Source organism: Elephantulus edwardii, unplaced genomic scaffold, assembly GCF_000299155.1.
Source record: "Elephantulus edwardii isolate Elephantulus edwardi_28Jun2011 unplaced genomic scaffold, EleEdw1.0 scaffold00077, whole genome shotgun sequence".
Taxonomy (NCBI): domain Eukaryota; kingdom Metazoa; phylum Chordata; class Mammalia; order Macroscelidea; family Macroscelididae; genus Elephantulus; species Elephantulus edwardii.
In genome coordinates, this window is record NW_006399827.1 from 4,366,790 (window position 1) to 4,384,601 (window position 17,812).

At 41.7% G+C, this 17,812-nt stretch overlaps 1 protein-coding gene across 1 annotated transcript in view; it reads right to left on the bottom strand.

The window, feature by feature from the left end:
* TOM1L1 (target of myb1 (chicken)-like 1) overlaps positions 1-3,371 on the bottom strand; it is a 68,746-nt gene extending 65,375 nt beyond the window's left edge. The window contains exons 1-2 of the mRNA XM_006889269.1: positions 3,314-3,371; positions 163-247 (exon numbers count right to left, since the gene is read on the bottom strand). Coding sequence (XP_006889331.1) covers positions 163-247; positions 3,314-3,371 — 143 coding nt within the window. The remainder of the gene's footprint in view (positions 1-162; positions 248-3,313) is intronic.
* Between the last annotated feature and the right edge of the window lie 14,441 nt (positions 3,372-17,812).

Sequence of the window (17,812 nt, forward strand, 5' to 3'; positions counted from 1 at the left end):
TATATATCTAAGGTTACCTTGTATATTGGGTAATCTGACAGTGCACTTGGGAATGATGAAAAACACTCAACAAGAAAATGACAGAGTTTTGCAAGAGAAGAGCCTCTGTGGTTTTGATGTTTCTTATCAGAGGCCTGTGGAAGAACAACAGGCTGTACTCACCCATCCTGGGTCGTGTTGATTATGTCGCATATGTGCATAAACTGGCCCCACTCTTCAGTCTGAACTCCAGCAAATGTAGCCTTCTCTGCAATGAAAAGGCGGTTTTACTGAAACTGATTAAATGTACAACAGAATAAAAAAAATGGCTAGTCTTCTTGAAATAATCCACAGGAGTTAATTAGCAAAACCCATTGAGTTTATTGTAATTGAAGGCAATGGGAAGGATTGTTTCTCTCTCCTGAAAAATTCACACTACCTTCAGGAATCTATCAGAATTCAAGTTCAGTGTGGTGTTGCTACTGCAATAGTAATGAGTGACCTATTAGGAAAGACTGGGCTCAACAAATGCCTCAGGGCCAGGAAATGCTGGCTGAATCACCATCTGCAAGCTCTTTCAGAGAAAGAAAACTCTGGCTTCTGGAACACCTTTCTACAAGGTGAACTGTATGATGTTAAATATTTTAACTGTGAACTGCATGCTGAGTGCTAAGTATTTTTTCTTAAGCAATAATAGAAATGAGACTCACTGTACAAAAAAACCCAAAAGTCAAAGTCATTGCTTTGGAGTTGGGATCAACTCACAGATGAGACTCACTCTGAGTGTGTTCAGAGGCTGTAAATCACAAGGGAGAAAAAGGCTGGAGCCACTGGTGGATTTGAACCACCAAAGCGGCAGTGTGACTCCTTACGCCTCCGCCACATGTAACCAACCCACTGTTAGAGATGATGAAAGAGTTCAAAGAGGTTAAGGAACCTACGGAATGAATATACAAGATAGGCTAGTACAAGGAAGAACAAAGACTCAGAGCCACCTCTGTGTGCTTTGCTTTTCTTTTGAAAAGCATTTAATCTGGGGAGAGAGGTGAGAGTGAAGAGAATGAAACATCAAAACTACTGTATCCTTCTGCAAGCACTCTTCACATCAACACTTATGAAAGCTGTCCTGTATGTACCTGGAGCCTTATCATGGGAAAAAAAAAATCCCCCCAAACCGGCTGTCTTTCTCCAGACATCTCCTTCAAAGACACAAATACTCTCTGGGAAGAGTAATAAAACACTCGACCCGTTTACTGATCTTTCCTATGAGAGGAGAAGATTCTCTCATTATGAAAACAGAAGATTCTGAGGGGTTAGAGATTCAGGAGAGAAAAGAAGGAAAAGAGATAAAGCAAGGGAAGAAAGAAGAGTGCCTGGCTAGGGGAATTTCAAAGTTTAGCCTGGTTACTACGCAGGGGTGGTGGTGGTGGGAAGCAATCTGAATCTGGCATTGAACAGATAAAGCTCACCAACTTCAAGTTCTGGTTCCTTCTTGCCAGGTGTTCTTTTCCATTCCTAGATATTCCTCTCATTTCCCAGAAAACTATCCATCCTCCAAAAGCAGAGTTCTGATCTGCCTTTTCTGAACTTGTGTGCAATTTTTTTCTCTTTTACTACAAAGGTCCTGCACAACGGACCTCTGATGGCATAGGAGAAGGACAAGTGATTTAAAGCCTCCCCAAACACACGGGAAGTTCAGCTATGTAAGGGTCAGCTCCCACCGATGACAATGAATGAGTCTCCAGAGGCAAAGTTACAGCTGCCACTACAACATTGTCAGTCTTCCCTGGAATCCTGTGCACTCGCTGTGGTTGGAGACCATGTCCTACCTTGCCTGACTAGTGCCTGAGGCAGGTCCAGGCACATAGCTGCAAGTCAATAAGTGTTTAAAATGCTACAGAATCATCCGATGTCTTGCTGAAGTGTGAATTCCGGGGGAGCACAAACGACCATCCATGCGCTCCACGACAGTACCCACAGCAGCCCTCAAAGCAATGGGAAAGGTTATGGGGTGATGTTCTACCCTGCACTCCTGGAGTCTTCAAGAGTTAGATTCAAAGAGAGGGTAGGTATCTAGGTTGTGCTTGCTTTGCTGCTGAAAGAAACTATATTTCAACTTTGGCGTTCTGGCAGCATGGTAGGTAATGTGCTAACGCAAAGGCACAATGTTCAAAGACACCAGCTGCTCCACCAGAGAAAGACGTGCAGTTTTCTCTCCTGCGATTTACTGCCTCTGAAAACCCACTAGCGGCGAGGAGTCAACTATGAGCTGGTTTCGACTCAAAGGCCCTTAACAACAATGAAGATGTAGCATGTTTTTAAGATCTAGTGTCTCTGGCATATTCCAATTTCCCACGTAGGTATGTATAATCACCACCCGTTTAGAATTTTTTTTCTTCCTTACAAAGCCCTGTTCGCGGCCTTTTTATAAAGAGGTGAAAACCATTATTCAGGTTCGTGGTGTGTATTATTCATGCAGGGTGCGTGTCACACCTGGGATAACTGAGCTGAAACCAAAATTATTCAAATCTGTGCTCCCTTATTGTAATGACCAAGCTCTCAAGATTTCATCACCCCACTAAGTTCTCATGTTATGCCCACTTAGCCTGAAATTAACACCACGCCCCATTCCCAAGGGAGGAATCAGGGCGAAGCCAGCGAGAACTGAGCTGTTGTAGGTAAAGCAGCGCAGTCACAGGATTCTGCTTCCACGTAATCTACGCAGGGGGTAGTCACAGGTAAAGTGGGGAAGTAGAAGCCTGGGGATCCCCAGAGGATTCTCTAAACCTTCAGGGACACCCCCCCCACCCGATCTCTCCTCTGCACGCTCCCTTCACTCTACAGCTGAGTATTTCATGCCCTTTGTTTACCCAGAAAAGGAACTCAGGTGGCACGAGCCTGACGTCAAGTACCTGGTTTGGCACGACCGGGCTTCAGAGAAGACACATCCCCTAACCTCCCCCAGACCTTTACTGATCCGCATCTGTAAAACAGACGAGGCCTCCAGACGCACATTGGGAACCACCTTTCCCAGCCGAAGAAGTTACTGTTAACCTCCTCCCAGAGGCCCCAACTCCACGCTTGGATCCCACAGTTCACCTGTTTTGTTTCTCCCCCCAAGGAGTGATCACAAGGAGGGACATGTTGAGAAGCCGGCTCTGAAAGAGTCTTCGAGGCAGAATTCTCCCCAAGGGCTCTAGATGGAATGCGGGTGCCCTGGGAAAGTTGCGAGGCGCAAAGGGAAGAACTGTCCTGAACTTGGACGCCGTGGGACCCTCACAGGGCCGAAGAAAGCGAGAAGGGGCTCCCGGGCCCCCAGCTCGAGCCCCCTTACCTATGAGGTGTCCCACGGAGGTCCCGTAGGGATCCCGGGGATTCTTCCCAAACGCCATGGTGGCCCCAGCGAGCCGGGCCCAGGAAATCCGCCTCCACCGCTCGGCGGCTCCCGACTCCACCCGCTCGGTGCCGATGGCTCCTCCTCTCCGGCCCAACGCTCCGCGGGCTCGCGCCGAGACGGCGGGGGCGGCGGCTGGGCCGGGCGGGAGCTGCGGGGCGCGGGGCCGGGGCGGGAGCTCGGGGTGCTCAGCGCACCTGCGGCGCGCGCTGGGGTCCCTGGCGGCGGTGTCCGCTCTGACACCCCGGGGTTCAGGACTAAGCCATCAGCGACCTGCCTGGGATCCCGCCACTTGTTGGGTAATTGCTGGTGTTCCCCTCCGGCGCCTCGGAAAGGGGGTTAAAGAGCGCTGGTGACGGAGTGGTTCGGAATTGCGTTGCCAACCAAGAGATACAAGGTTCAAATCCACCAACCGCTCTGTGAGCGAAAGATGGACAACTCCCAAGCGATTTACTGCCTCTGAAAACCCGCTGATCGATGATGGATGATCGATCAGCTATGGGTTGGTTCGATTCAATATTAACCAACAAGGGTACCGGGTTAGTAACAGGATTACTGTGAGAATGAAGAGGAGGATTTAAACTGCTATGGTCAGAGCCTGGAACCCACCAAATAAAGATTTGACCGGAGAGAATTGAATAACTGGGAACATTTATTCACCCTCCTCCCCAGAGATCCGGCAGGGGAGGTGTGTTCCCCGCCCTTGAAGGCTGGAGCTGACTGATAGGAGGAGAGGCCCTGGGCGCCTCGCTGGGGACAGGGCCCTTGGTTTCTGTCGTATTTCCTCTTGGGACCCTAGCGCACCACCAGACACACTTGGAGTCTAAAACCACCGCTTGAGAGCCTTGTTTTCCATCTTGATTGGGAGAAGGGAAGAGGGGCTTTTTGGCCCCAACAGGGAGATGTTTGGATTCAGAGCTGCTTTGGAATGTGATTCTGAGTTTGGGAGGTCTGATCCTTTTCATGCTTGCCCTTTCAGATCTGATTATTTTTAATTGTGTTTTCATTTGCACCCGGTTTAGCCTGGGATTGGAATCTCCATGGATACCTAAGCAAGCCAGAAAGGAAGGTGTCTCCAAAGCTAATGTCAATTAGCAAACATATGGGGAGTCTCTTGTGGCTTCAGTTTCTGCTTCCTGTGGTCATCTAGGGCCCTGTCCCACACTTCCAATTTAGGCCCTATAAATGAGGGTGATTGAGAAGAATAGGAACCTAGTGTGGCCGTGTTCTGGTTTTCTTTCTTTTAATGCAGAGATCAAAACTCTGTAATGCATCCCATCCTAGGAAACAGCCTCCAACCCATACTTTCCCCTCTTTGTCTGAACTCTTATTTTAACCTTTTTTTAACCTGTTGTTAGATGACATTTTGAGCCTCAAAATAAGCACTGTGTGGTCTTGTCGTTCCCCCCCCCCCAGTCAATGCAGTGTGGCGACCCATTATTGCAGTCTGTGTCCAGTTCTGGCTCAGTCTCTCTCACTGATCATCCTCATGTGTTTACTGACTTTCCAGCATGATGTCTATCAACTCTGTCAACTGCCCTTCCCGAAAACATGTTCAAGTTACTGAAATACAGTTTTGCCATCTTTGCTTGGAAGGAGCATTCTAGACAGATTTTGTTTATTCTCCTGCCAGTTTGTTGACTACATTAATTTTTTTTCAGTTTCTTGAATATATTCAATATTCTTTGCCAACAACATAATCTAAACTCATTTATTCTTCTTCCTTCTTCTTTCATTGGCCAGCTTCTGAGTGCATCTTGTTTATTGCCATCGAGTCGAGCACAACTTATAGTGACTTTATGAACAAAAGACCTAAAGCCTTTCTATAGCTATTGTCATTACTCCAAGTTCATACGTAGAGTTTCCATAGGCATGTGATTTAGGAAGTGGATGCCACTCCTGCTTCCAAACCTGTTTTACATCTGAGAGCTCCACCAAACACTGCTCACATTGGGAAACCATTATGGTATTTGTCACCCTAATAGCACAAGGTTCAGCATAACAGCAAACCCAGACTACAGCAAATTGATGAAGAGTGATGTACAGAGTAGAAGAATGTTCCTCCAAAATATAACAATACTAGTCACACTTAGCAGTAGTTGAGTGTCATCAAGTCGAATACAACTCATAGCTACCCTATGAACAGTAGACCTGAATTCTGTTCTATACTTAACATCATTTCTTTGTTTATAGAGTTTCCAGAGGCATCTGTTTTAGGGAGTGGATGCCATTCCTGCTTCCAAACCTAAATAAATCTGGAAGCTCCTCCAAACACTGTCCATGATAGACAACCATTATGGGATTTGACACTAGGGCACAGTGTTCAGCATCACAGAAACTCCAAATTATTCAGTACAGCAAATAAACAAATGGTTGTTGTACCACTTTAAAAATGTTCATCTGAGTGCTTATGAGCCAAAAAACCAAAGAGTGCTATTGATTCCATTATGACTCATTGTGCAACAGACAAGAGATAATTAACAAAATTAACATTTCTTGAAGTGTCATTTTCTTCTCTTCAATTAGACTGGAACCTCTTAGCGTGTAAGGACAAATTTATTTTATTTGTGTGTGTGTGTGTGTAAGGACAATTTTGAGGAAGACCTCTTTATCTAATTCAATACCTTTGTTGACAGTTAAAGTTTGCCTTTCCACCCTGCAATCTAAGGCTGAGTGTCACTTCCTTTCTGTTAAAAGATTAATATGATTTTTTTAACCTTGTACAAAGATGACCGTCCAATGAATAAGAAAGCATAACTGTTTTAAGCTTTAACTGAATTACTACTAGATTTACTCTGAATCACAGACTTTGTTATTTCCCCCGTTCTGTTTTCCTCTTGACACGATGTGCTGAATCTAAATCTCTCCCCTGAGTTCAGACCAAGAAAGTCAGCATTTGTCTGCTGGAGCCACTCAGGTGCACACCCTGTATGAGCAGCCAGGTGTTCTCTGTTGATAACCTTTGTGCTGTCAACCCAAAGACAAGTGGTTTCAATTTACCAGCTGCTTTGAGGGAGAAAGATGACCATGAGATTTATAACCTCTGAAAACTCACTGGAGGCTCAGCTATGAGTTGCTTCTGACTCAATAGTGCATTACAACAAAAGGTCTCTCAGGTACCATGGAAGTGGCCCAAGAATGACCTTGAAGGCAGCCATCGTGAAAGGGCATGTTCCATGATGACTGAGTGTCTAACCAGGTAGGTGCAATCTTGAAAACGAAAAATCTACATCACATGTACAGTGATAATTAAACGCCTAATCAGAAAGACTCCATCTTGAAGGCCAGTTGTACACACTCGCTAATTTTTATAATAGCTTCTTTTTTAAAGATCACCCTACCATTCCTTCATAAAAGTGTTGAACAAATATCAACTCTTCCCCTAGCCCTTAACCTAGCTTAATAATATCCCCTTAGAAACTTACCTGTCTGCGACAGATTTAGAAAGCTCATACCCCTTGTTTCAAGATTGGATGTTTTGTTCCCAGTAAAAATTGTGACCCTGTAGGAAGAAGAGCTATCCGTTAAGTTTTGGAGGCAATTCTTTTTTTAATTTTTATTTTATTATTTTTGTGTGAGTGTACCGTCAAATCAGATCTGACTGGTACAGGAGGAGATTGTCCCTCCTTCCCCGGCAGAGCATCTGGTGGATTTGAACCATGAGCCTCTGGGATTGTAGTTGCAGCTCCTTACCACTAAGCCACCAGAGCTCCCCTGGAGGCAATTCTTTAAGGATCAAATTGCCTATCTTTCTTCCTGGGAGCAGCTAATGGGTTTAAACCTTTCAGTTAACAACCCAGCATATAACCTGCTGTACTAGTTGGGTTCTTCTGGTCCACCCAAGATTGTAAAAATACCATGACTTGGATTAGATGCACCTTAGTCCTCAAAGAGACATTTTGGCTTTATAACACCTTTAAAGAGGTCTTCTTCAGCCTGTTTTTCCACTCTACAGCATTGTTGACCATTGATGTCTTGACTACTCCTTCCATGACTGTTAATTGTGGATCCTAATCAAATGAAATCCTTGACAACTTCTAGCTTCTCTCCACTTACCATGATGTCGCTTACTAGTTCAGTTACAAAGATTTTCTATGTTGAGCTATAATCCATATAGAAGTCTTTAGTCTTTGAGTTTTATTTAAAAGTGTTTCAAATCTTTATTTTTAGCAAGGAAGATCATGTCATCTGCATATCATTGGCTGGTTAAGTTTAGTGTTAGATGACATCAAGTTGACTCATGAACAACAGGTCTGAACCTAGCCTATCCTGAGCCTTCGTCCGCATCTGATATATTTGTAGTCTTCCTCAAAACGGACACTGTGTTCTTCTTTATAATGTCTAATTTCTCAGATTATTTTTCAGTTTAAAGGTAGAATAAGTAAAAAGATAGAACCTTCACACACACCTTTCCTAATTTTAAATCACACAGTAACCCCTTGTTCTGTTCAAATTTTTGTCCCCTAAGATATATTATTATCGCGGTTTCACATGAGCACAATCAAGTGTGTTGAATTTCTATTCCGTGTAATGTTAACAGTAATTTGCCATCATTCACACAGTTAAATGTTTTTGCATAGTCACTAAATCACATGTAAGTATCGTTCTCTTCCCCCACCCCCACCCCTGCTTGGTTTTTGTTTTCTGTTGCTATCTTTCTGATATTCTCTGCTTTCAGCCAAGCTCCTGGCAGGAGCAGTGATATCCCTCCTCACACATTTTCCTCTGACTCTGACTTGAGTTTCTGGCAATTCTCCGATACTGTGCTGCTGCAAATAATTTTTAAATGATCCTCAGAAAAATTTTCTTTTGTATGATGTTAATAATGTTGTTCAATTAATTTCAACAACCTGTTAAATCAACTTTCTTTGGAATGGACACTAATAGGGAATTCTTCCTATCAGTTATCTAATTATCTGTATCTAAATTTTTTTACATAGATAAAAAAATGGGTGCTTCTGGCATTATATTCATTTGTTGAAACCTCTCAATTAGTATTTTGTCAGTTCCTAGAGCTTTATTTTTCACCAAAGCGTTCATTACATGCAGTTTGAACTTCCTCCTTCAGTGTTGTTGTTCTTAATCATATGCTACCATTTGAGATGGTTGGTTGTGAACTTGTTCTTTTCGTTACAGTTACTTTTGTGTATTCCTTTCATCTTCTTTGGATGCTTGTGACATGTAATCCCTTGACTTTATTTTTTTTTTTTTATCCCTTGACTTTAGAATCCTTTAATATTGCAACTGGAGGCTTGAATTTTTTTCTCCCATTCTTTCGGTTTGAGAAATGTCATGATGTCCTTTACTAACTCTAGGTTACATTTCTTTATAATATTTTGTCTTCTTGAACCATCCTTTGACATTTTCTGTTTAGCTGTTTTACTTCATCATTTTTTTCTTCCACGTTAGTCTCTCTGAGTTTTAGAATCTCTTCTAACACCCTTACAGTCTTTTCTTTGTTGGTTTTTTTTTTTTTTTTTTTTTTTTTAATAACCTCCTGCTTTCTTCATGCCTGAGGTCCTTGATATCATCTTTCAACTCTGGTCCTTGGTCGTTGGTGTTCAGTGTGTCAAATCTGTTCTTGGGAGATTGTCTAAAAGAAGGTAGGGGATACTCAAAGCTGTACTTTGGCACTGGTGGTCTTGGTTTAATTTTTCTTGAGTTAACACCTAGGACTCTGTAATTCCCCAAGATGGGGTCATTCCAGCGATAACTACTATTCTCTCCCTGCTTTTATGGCTGTGATGTCGCTTGAGATAGTGCAGTCCATCTGCTTCTTAGTCACCACCACAGCATCTGTTGACACTGCTGGAAACCTCTTTTGTGACATCAGCAGCCTAATCTCTCTTCTATGTTACAGCCTCTAGTAAAACTTTTTTTTTTCTTTTCTGCATTCTAACAGTCATGCAAAGAGAGAATCTGTTTTAGTGTAGGTTGATACTGGTTATCTGGTGGCCTTCCCTTCAGGAATGGGAAGCAGGGAGAAGGCAAGCAATTGGATGGATTTTTAAGAAGACTTGGTGGGAAATTTCTCTTGCTTTCCCGCCCTATGTCTGGTGATATGTATGAGATTGAGATGCTGAGAAGAGGGAGAACTGCAACTTCGAGTGTGTTTGGAGCATAATGACTGGGTTAAATCATCATTATTCTCTCTTATCAAGAAGCTCTGGTGTTTTTAGAGTTTAGGTGGAGAAAGATGGGCAAACTCCTTCTGTGTGATTTTACTGTATCTGAAAATCCACTGGAGGGCCACTACAATTAGGTTCTGACTGCATGGTTCACAACCACCACCACCACATACTGAGGCAGAGGTTTTCATATATACTTTGTTCCAAGAAGGATTCATCTGGCTGCTACCTTTTCTTTCTATGCCCTGTGACTTTCTTCATTCTGTTCTGCTTCACTCCAGGGGGAAAGTTCATTTTTTAAAAGGTTAATATGATATAGGATCAAGATAGGACTCATAGCCAACTTCAAGTCCAGTAAAAGGCCAAATCCCAATAAAATATCCATATATTTAATTCAAGGAACATGAATATATTGATATTTAGAGCAAAGTAGCACCACAATTTCAATTATAAGAACACATGTTGTTTACCATTGAGTTGGAAATGACTCATAGCCAACCCTCCCATGGGTTTACAGAGGCAGTTAATCGCTCAGGAGGAGATTACCCATCTTTCTCCCAGAGAGCAGTTGGGAGATTCAAACCAAGTGCCTTTGAGATTGCAACACAGCTTCTTACCACTAGGCCACCAGAGCTCCAAGAACATATACCAAGCGTTTATTGTATATGTCATGATTCTTGGTGGAAACAAAGTTTTCATTTATTGAAAATACACTAAATGACAGGAACTGGACTCAGTCTTATTTTTATCTTTAACAAACTTGTGAGGCTGGGCCTGTATGTAAATCATAGTTGCTTAATTTTAAAGTTTATGTCATTGTTATTTGTGACTCATAGCAACCCTATACACAATAGCTCTGAACCTTGGCCTGAGCCAATCTCACCATCTCTGACCCACCTGCCCCCATAACCCCAGTTACTATGTCCATCTCTTCTAGAGTATTCCTCTCCTGTGCTGGAGCAGAGCATTGAACATACCACAGACAGCCAAGAGAATGAACAGGTCTGTCCTGGAGAAAGTGAACCTGGAATGCTCTTAGAAGCAAAAATAGTGAAACTGCCTCACACACTAAGGACATGTTACCAGGAAAGCTTAGGCCTTGGAGAAGGACATCATGGTTGAAAAGTAGAAAGCTAGTGCAAGAGAGGAAGACCTTTGAGGAGATGAATTGGCACAGCGACTGTTTAATGGCATTAGGTTTGTCAGAGATGGTGAGGTTGGCTCAGGATAGGGTAAGATTCAGAGTCATCATTCATAGGGTCATTATGAGTCATAGGTAAATCAACAGCACATATCAACAGCATGTTGAGTACATGAATTGTGATCCAACATCTTGAACTCACTATATTTGGAACAGGGCTTGAAACCTGCTCACTGTAGTGGGGTCCTAATTCTGAGAATTTGCATTTCCATTCCAGAGATACTGAATCAGAATCAATAGTTTTACAAGACCTCCCAAGGGATTTTTACAAATTCTTATGCATTCACAATAATCGTCTGGGGATCCCGTTAAAATGTAGGTTCTGAGTTGGTAGCAAGGGTTTGAACCAGAACTAACCTGTTCAAGGCCTTGGTTTACAATTCTACTCATCTTCTTCCTCCATCACCGCAGTATCCTACCTAACTTCTTTGCTTTGACTACGGCAATTGTTTTCAACTTTGCTGTATTACAGTCACTGGTTCATGTATTTGAGAGTACTGAGGTCTGAGTCTAACCCTCAGGGGTTCTAATTAACTAGTACAAGATATGGCAAGAATATTAAGATTTGTTTAAGGTCTTTAGGTAGCTGGCTAATGATACTCTCATTTCTCACGTAGGACATGTTGATGCTATCACTACTCATCCTTTCAATCGATTCTACACTTCTATGTGTTCTCTTTTCCTGCCCCCTCCCTCATTTAACTGAGCTTGCTGATCAATCTCTGGCCACCACTGAGTTAATACTGACTTGGATTTCTGTGGTTGTAAGCCTTCATGGGAGGAGACTTCGTCTTTCTCCTGAGGAGCAGTTGGTGGATTCCAACTACCACAAGGGCCTTTTCGTTAATAGTCTACCATGCCATGTACTACACCAACAGGGTTCTTAAATGTCTTAAACCTTACTACTGTTGATAAGGGAATTCGGCCTGGAGCTGAGACTTTCCTGAACACAACCAAGTTCCCAGGCATCTAGAGATAGTTTTCTTTAAAATTGATCTTTTGTACAGTAATTCTTTCCTATTGTTTTTGGAAACAAAATAATTATGTAATTCAGATAAATGTGACTTTATTTCTGCAGTTTTTTTAAAAAATATATCAATCCTTTAAACTCCTGGTTGTGGAAAATAACTTCAGAACACAATATTCCCTCCTTCACTCAGGAATATCACTTCACAGTTTCAAGAGAGAAGGCTTCTGTCTACCCAGAAGACTGCTCTATTTTTGTTGGCTTTTGGCTGACCTCAGACCCAAGATGAGACAAGTCACAGGAAATATGGTGGGAGTTAACTATTAGGGATTAAAAGGACTGTACAGATAAGGAATTTCATATATGTCATCTTTAGCAAGCCTCATAATAACTTTACAAACTCGCAAATCATTATGGCTGGTTTACTAAGTAGGTGTGCACAAAACCAGTTCTTCTCAAGAAGTGAATTTTGGTTTATTGCATTCTAAAAATGTTCTTCCACTGACAGTGGGAGTGTCTGCAGAATCTAGTTCAGTGATCTTCCTTCACCAGTGCCGAGTGGGAAGCTGTGGATTGATTCTAGACATCTGCTCTCTACAAACATTAAACTTTAATCACAGAATATCTTTATAGGCAGTTGTTAGTTGAATTTGCCACCTCAGCAGATTCTTACAACGTTTGAAGAGAAAGTTTTGTCCAGAAATTAAGTCAAGGGAATAATATTTTCATCAGCTCAGTCAACTTGCTTTCTTTGTACTTTAAAATCATATTAGGCACTCCCTTTTGGAGGTAGTAAGGTAATTACTGTGTGTTCTTTTGGTATTTCAGCTCAGCTTTATAAGCTAGATTATCTAAGTTCAAATTCCAGTGACCAGGTGATAACAATAGCTCTTAAATTATAGGTTTATTTTGAAAAACAATGAGATTATATTTATATATATGTATATAAAGTTTTATATATATGTGAGTATAATGTCATATATATGGGTATATAAATATAATTTCATATGTTAGTATATACAATTTCATATATGTGTGAGTATATATAATTTCATATATATGTGAGTATATATATAATTTTATATATATGAGTATATATATAACTTCATATATGTGTGAGTATATATATAACTTCATATATGTGAGTATATATATAATTTCATATGTTGTTGTTATGTGCCGTCGAGTCGTTTGCGACTCATAGCGACCCTATGTACAACAGCCCTAAACCCTGCTCTATCCTGTGCCAATCTCATTGCCTCTGACACACCCATCCGGATTACCCCAGTCATTGAATCAATCCACCTCATAGAGGGTCTTCCCCTCCTGCGCTGTCCGTCCACCCTACCAAGCATGATGTCCCTCTCTAAAGACCTGTCTCTCCTTACAATATGTCCAAAGTATGTCAGACGAAGCCCCAGAATCCTTGCCTCCAAGGAGCAGCCTGGTTTAACCCTCTCTATGACGAATCTGTTTGTTTTCTTGGCAGTCCATGGCACATTCAATGTGAGTATATATATATATATAGTTGTTATTGCTGTGTATTGTTGAGTCAGAACCGACCTATAGCTGACCTTCTGGCAGGTTTTCAGAGGCAGTTAATCACATGGGAAGAGATTACCCATCCTCCCACGGAGCATCTGGTGTCCTTGAACTGAGTGCCTTTGGGACTGCAGCACAGCTTCTTGCCACTAGGCTACCACATTTTATGAAAGATTTATTTTATATGATATATTGGAACTTTAGGAACTCTGATGGCTTAGTGGTAAAGAGTTACTCTGCCAACCTAAAAGTACTCAGCTGGCATCCACCAGCTAGCTGTTCTACAGGAGAAAGATGGGCAATCTCCTTCTGTGTGATTTCTGAAAAAGCACTGAAGGGTTAGCTATGGATCAGGTCTGACTCAGTGATACATAACAACAGCAGCATATATATGTGTATGTATACGTATATTTATATGTATACATGCATACATATATGTTATTTTCGTTCTATATTGTTGAATCAGAATCAACCCATAGATGACCCTCCAGTGAGTTTTCAAAGGCAGTTAATTGCTTATCGTTCTCCCAAGCAACAACTCATGAATTAGAGCTTCTTGCCTTTCTGTTGGCAGCACCATTTCTTACCGCTGTACCTCCAGAGCTCCCCGATATACACGTGTGTGTGTGTGTGTGTACACACACAATTAAATGAGCTCTGATGGGCCTAGTGAGTAATGAATTGTACTGCCAATCCAAGAACATGCACTTCAAATCCATTAGCCACTATCTGCTCCACAGGAGAAAGATGGACAGTCTCCTCCCATATGATTTATAGCCTCTGAAAACCCACTATGAGCAGCTATGAGTTAGTTCCAAATTCCACAGCACATGAAAACAACAAGCAATATATTCGTTCATTTACGCTTGAGCAGCGGTTCTACTCTGGAAGCTGGTTTCTTGCGTCTTGAGGGGAGTCACATAAAGAAGGTTTTGGTTTGTGTTTGATTTGTGATACTGTTTTGTTTTTTTTTTTTTTTTTTCACTTCAGAAGCCAGTGTCAGTTGGCCTTTGGCCCCTTTTGGCTAACAAGGACCCAAGAGGGTGGAGCGGGGGTGCGACTCAAGTGTATATCTTTAAAACTCTGTAGGACTGGAAGGCCTGCTGCCCTCAGGCCAAAATTTATTGATTTTAGAGAGAACTTTTTAAAAAGTGGTTTTGTCTATTTGCTGTAGTGAGTAGCTTGGAGTAGCTGTGAGGCAGAACACTGTGCTGTAGTCGTATCAAATACCGTAATGGTTACCCTTCATGGACGGTGTTTGGAGGAGCTTCCAGATTGACTACGGTTTGGAAGCAGGAGTGGCATCCATATCCTAAAACAGATGCTTCTGGAAACTCTATACTCTTATAGAAATGATGTTAATTAGGGAACAGAGTTCAGGTATTTTGTTCATAGGGTCATTATGAGTCATATTTGACTTGATGACACTGAACCTCTACAATGTGAGATTAGTGTTATATTTTGGAGGAAGAGCATTCTATTTTGTTTTTTGGGGTTTTTTTAATAGCCATTTTTAAAAAATTTTATTTTAATGAAAATTTACAGTGATTTTGGATTTTCTTTTTTTATGAATTTTTATTATTAAATTTTATTAATTTTAATGAACATTTACAGAGATTTTGGGTTTTCATTCATTCATTGTTGCACTATTTTCTCTACCCTCCTCCCCAGTTTGTTCTTCCCCCCCTTGAAAGTCCGTTTTAATTGTCCAATTGCTACAGTGCTTGACAAAGCCAGTTCTGATTAATCTCCTTTGTCAGTGTGTCCTTTGCCATTCCCTATCACTCCTCCCTGAGAGAGACTTCACCCTGATTCATAAGGAAAAGGGGACGGCGAATTCTCTTAGATACTTCCTGCTGAAAAGGGACGCTGTAGGTTTCAGGTTGAAGATCTTCTCTCACTACTCTAAAGGGTCCCTTTGGCAATAGGAAACACATAGAGTATTATGGAAATTGATCTTGGAATTTAGATGCACTGTTATCAATTGTGCTTAGCTGTACATGTTCATATCCTTGAAGATGTATCATAGAAGTGTTGCAGCCTAGAAGACACAAATTTAACTAACAAGTTAAAAGTACATGAGTCAAAATTAAAAAGCAATAATATTGCAAGTAGAGTCTCTAATAGTGGCACCAATCAAGTTACAGAGAGAAGGTAGTTCTTACAATATAAGGCCTATTGACTAGCACTTTGTCTATTATAGTATAAAGATTAGGAACCACAAGATGTAGAGGCTCAACTATGTCATTTATTGTTCTTAAGTCCTGGAGCAAATTCCATCTACCACTGGGTTGTTTTACAACTCGGAAGTTCGTATGCAAGGCAGAGGTGAAGTAAGGAACTGCTTATGAGGTTTTCTGTCAATTCCAACAACTAAGAAATAGAGCATTCTACTTTGTATATCACTCTTTGTCAATTTACTGTACTGAGATATCTGAGTTTGCTCTGATGCTGAACCTTGTGCTTTTGGGGTATCAAATACCATAATGGTCTCCTAATGTGAAAAATGTTTGGTGGAGCTCCCAGATGTTAAACAGGTTTGGAAGCAGGAGTGGCATCCACTCCCTAAACCACATGCCTATGGAAACTCTATGAACTTGGAGAAAAGATGACAATTATGGAAAGGCATTAGGTCTTTTGTTCTTAGTTTCTATGAGTCATACTCGACTCGATGACAAAAAACAACAACAACAACAACCACCACACACACACACACACACACACACACACACACACACGTTCTTGTTAAGGGTCGTCGAATCATAGGCAACTCATAGCAACCCTATGAACAAAAAACCAGGACACTTGTGTAATTTTCATCATTTCTCCAAGTTCATAGAGTTTCCAGAGGCCAAACCATTTCAGAAATGGATGCCACTCCTGCTTCCAAGCTTTTTTTAATTGGGAGCTCCAGCAAACACTGTCCACCATGGGTAACTATTATTGCATTTGGCACATCAATGTCACAGTGTTTAGCATCACAGCAACCATGAGATACCTCTGTAAAGCAAAGTGACCTACCAGTGCTCTACCACTTGGCAGAGTGGCCAAAAACAATGAAAATCAGGCCTGAGGACTGTAGATACAAATCACCCTCCTTTGGCTTGGTAGCATAGCTTTCTATCCACTAGGCCAACAGAGCTCTCTCTATGACTCACAGCAATTCTATGAACGGCGCCATCCCCGCAATCTGAGACATGTTCGAGTCCGTTGTTACAATCACCATATTAGTCCACTGTGTTGAGGATCTTCTTTTCTTCTCTGGCCTTTCACTTCTTTTAGCATGATGAGATGTGTTTATACACAATATCTATGTTGTTGTTGTTATGTGCTATTGAGTCACCTGTGATTCGTAGTGACCCTATGTCACCACAGCCCTAAACTCTGCTCTATCCGCTGCCATTCTTAATGTCCCTGACACACATTCCCCACATTACCCTAGACACTGAATCAATGCATCTCATCGAGTCTCTTCCTATCTTGTGCTGTCCTTCCACTCTCCCAAACATAATGTCCCTCTCCAAACACTGGTCCCACCTTGCAACAAATCCAAAGTATGTCATATGAAGCTTCAGAATCCTTGCCTCCAAGGAGGAGCCTGATTTCACCCTCTCTAGGATGAACTTGTATGTTCTCCTAGCAGTCCATGGTATATTCAACACTTCAACACTCTTCTCCAGCACTACAGCTCAAAGACATAGATCTTAGTCATTGTCCAGCTTTCCAATGCATTGCAAGCACTTCAGTCTCTAGACATCTTTGCTCTTCAGTACTTTGGAGAAGTCTTTGACAGCAGAATTTCCCAATGCGATTCGTCTTTTAATTTCCTTGCTGTTGGTACCAAGAGTGTTGATTGTGGAATCAAGCAACCCAAAGCTATTAACAATCTCAATCTCTTTACCATCTATCATGATGCTGCCAATCGACCTAGTGGTGACAACAATATAGATATTGTTGTTTATTGTCGAGTTAGAACCAATGCATAGCTGACCCGCTAGCAGGTTTTCAGAGGCAGTTAATTGCGAGGGAAGAGATTGCCCATCCTTCTCCTGTTAGCAGCTCCTGGTGGCTTTGAACCACCCACCAGTGCACGCATGCACACACACACACACACACACACACACACACACACACACACACACACTATTTAGAATGGTGTTAGCATACAACAAAACTGAATACATTTGTTAGCTTTATTTTTTCCTTCCAGCCTACCAAGTGACCTGTAATTTCCACTGCTAGCAAACTGCCTTTGAAGTTTAGTAATGTCTTCCCAAAAGCCACTATTTGAAGACGTAGATAGTACCTGTTTGGGAAAAGAAGGTCTTATCAGCAGCTGCTAGCATTATATGGGTCACTTATTGAGGTTGTATTGCTGGGTTATGAATAATGTATGATTTGTTGATCAATTTATTTGGCTTTTTGGGAAATAATGGGGTTCTGAGAGACTAGGATTTTATGCTTCAGCGGAGACTGGGAAGATGCAGTATGATGTTGCTGGGAGGTTTGTTCTACAAGAACCCTTTGAAAGAAGGGGTGGGCATCATGTGGTGCTATTAATACCATCTTAGATTGGCAAGTTAGTATATTTGAACCTCAGT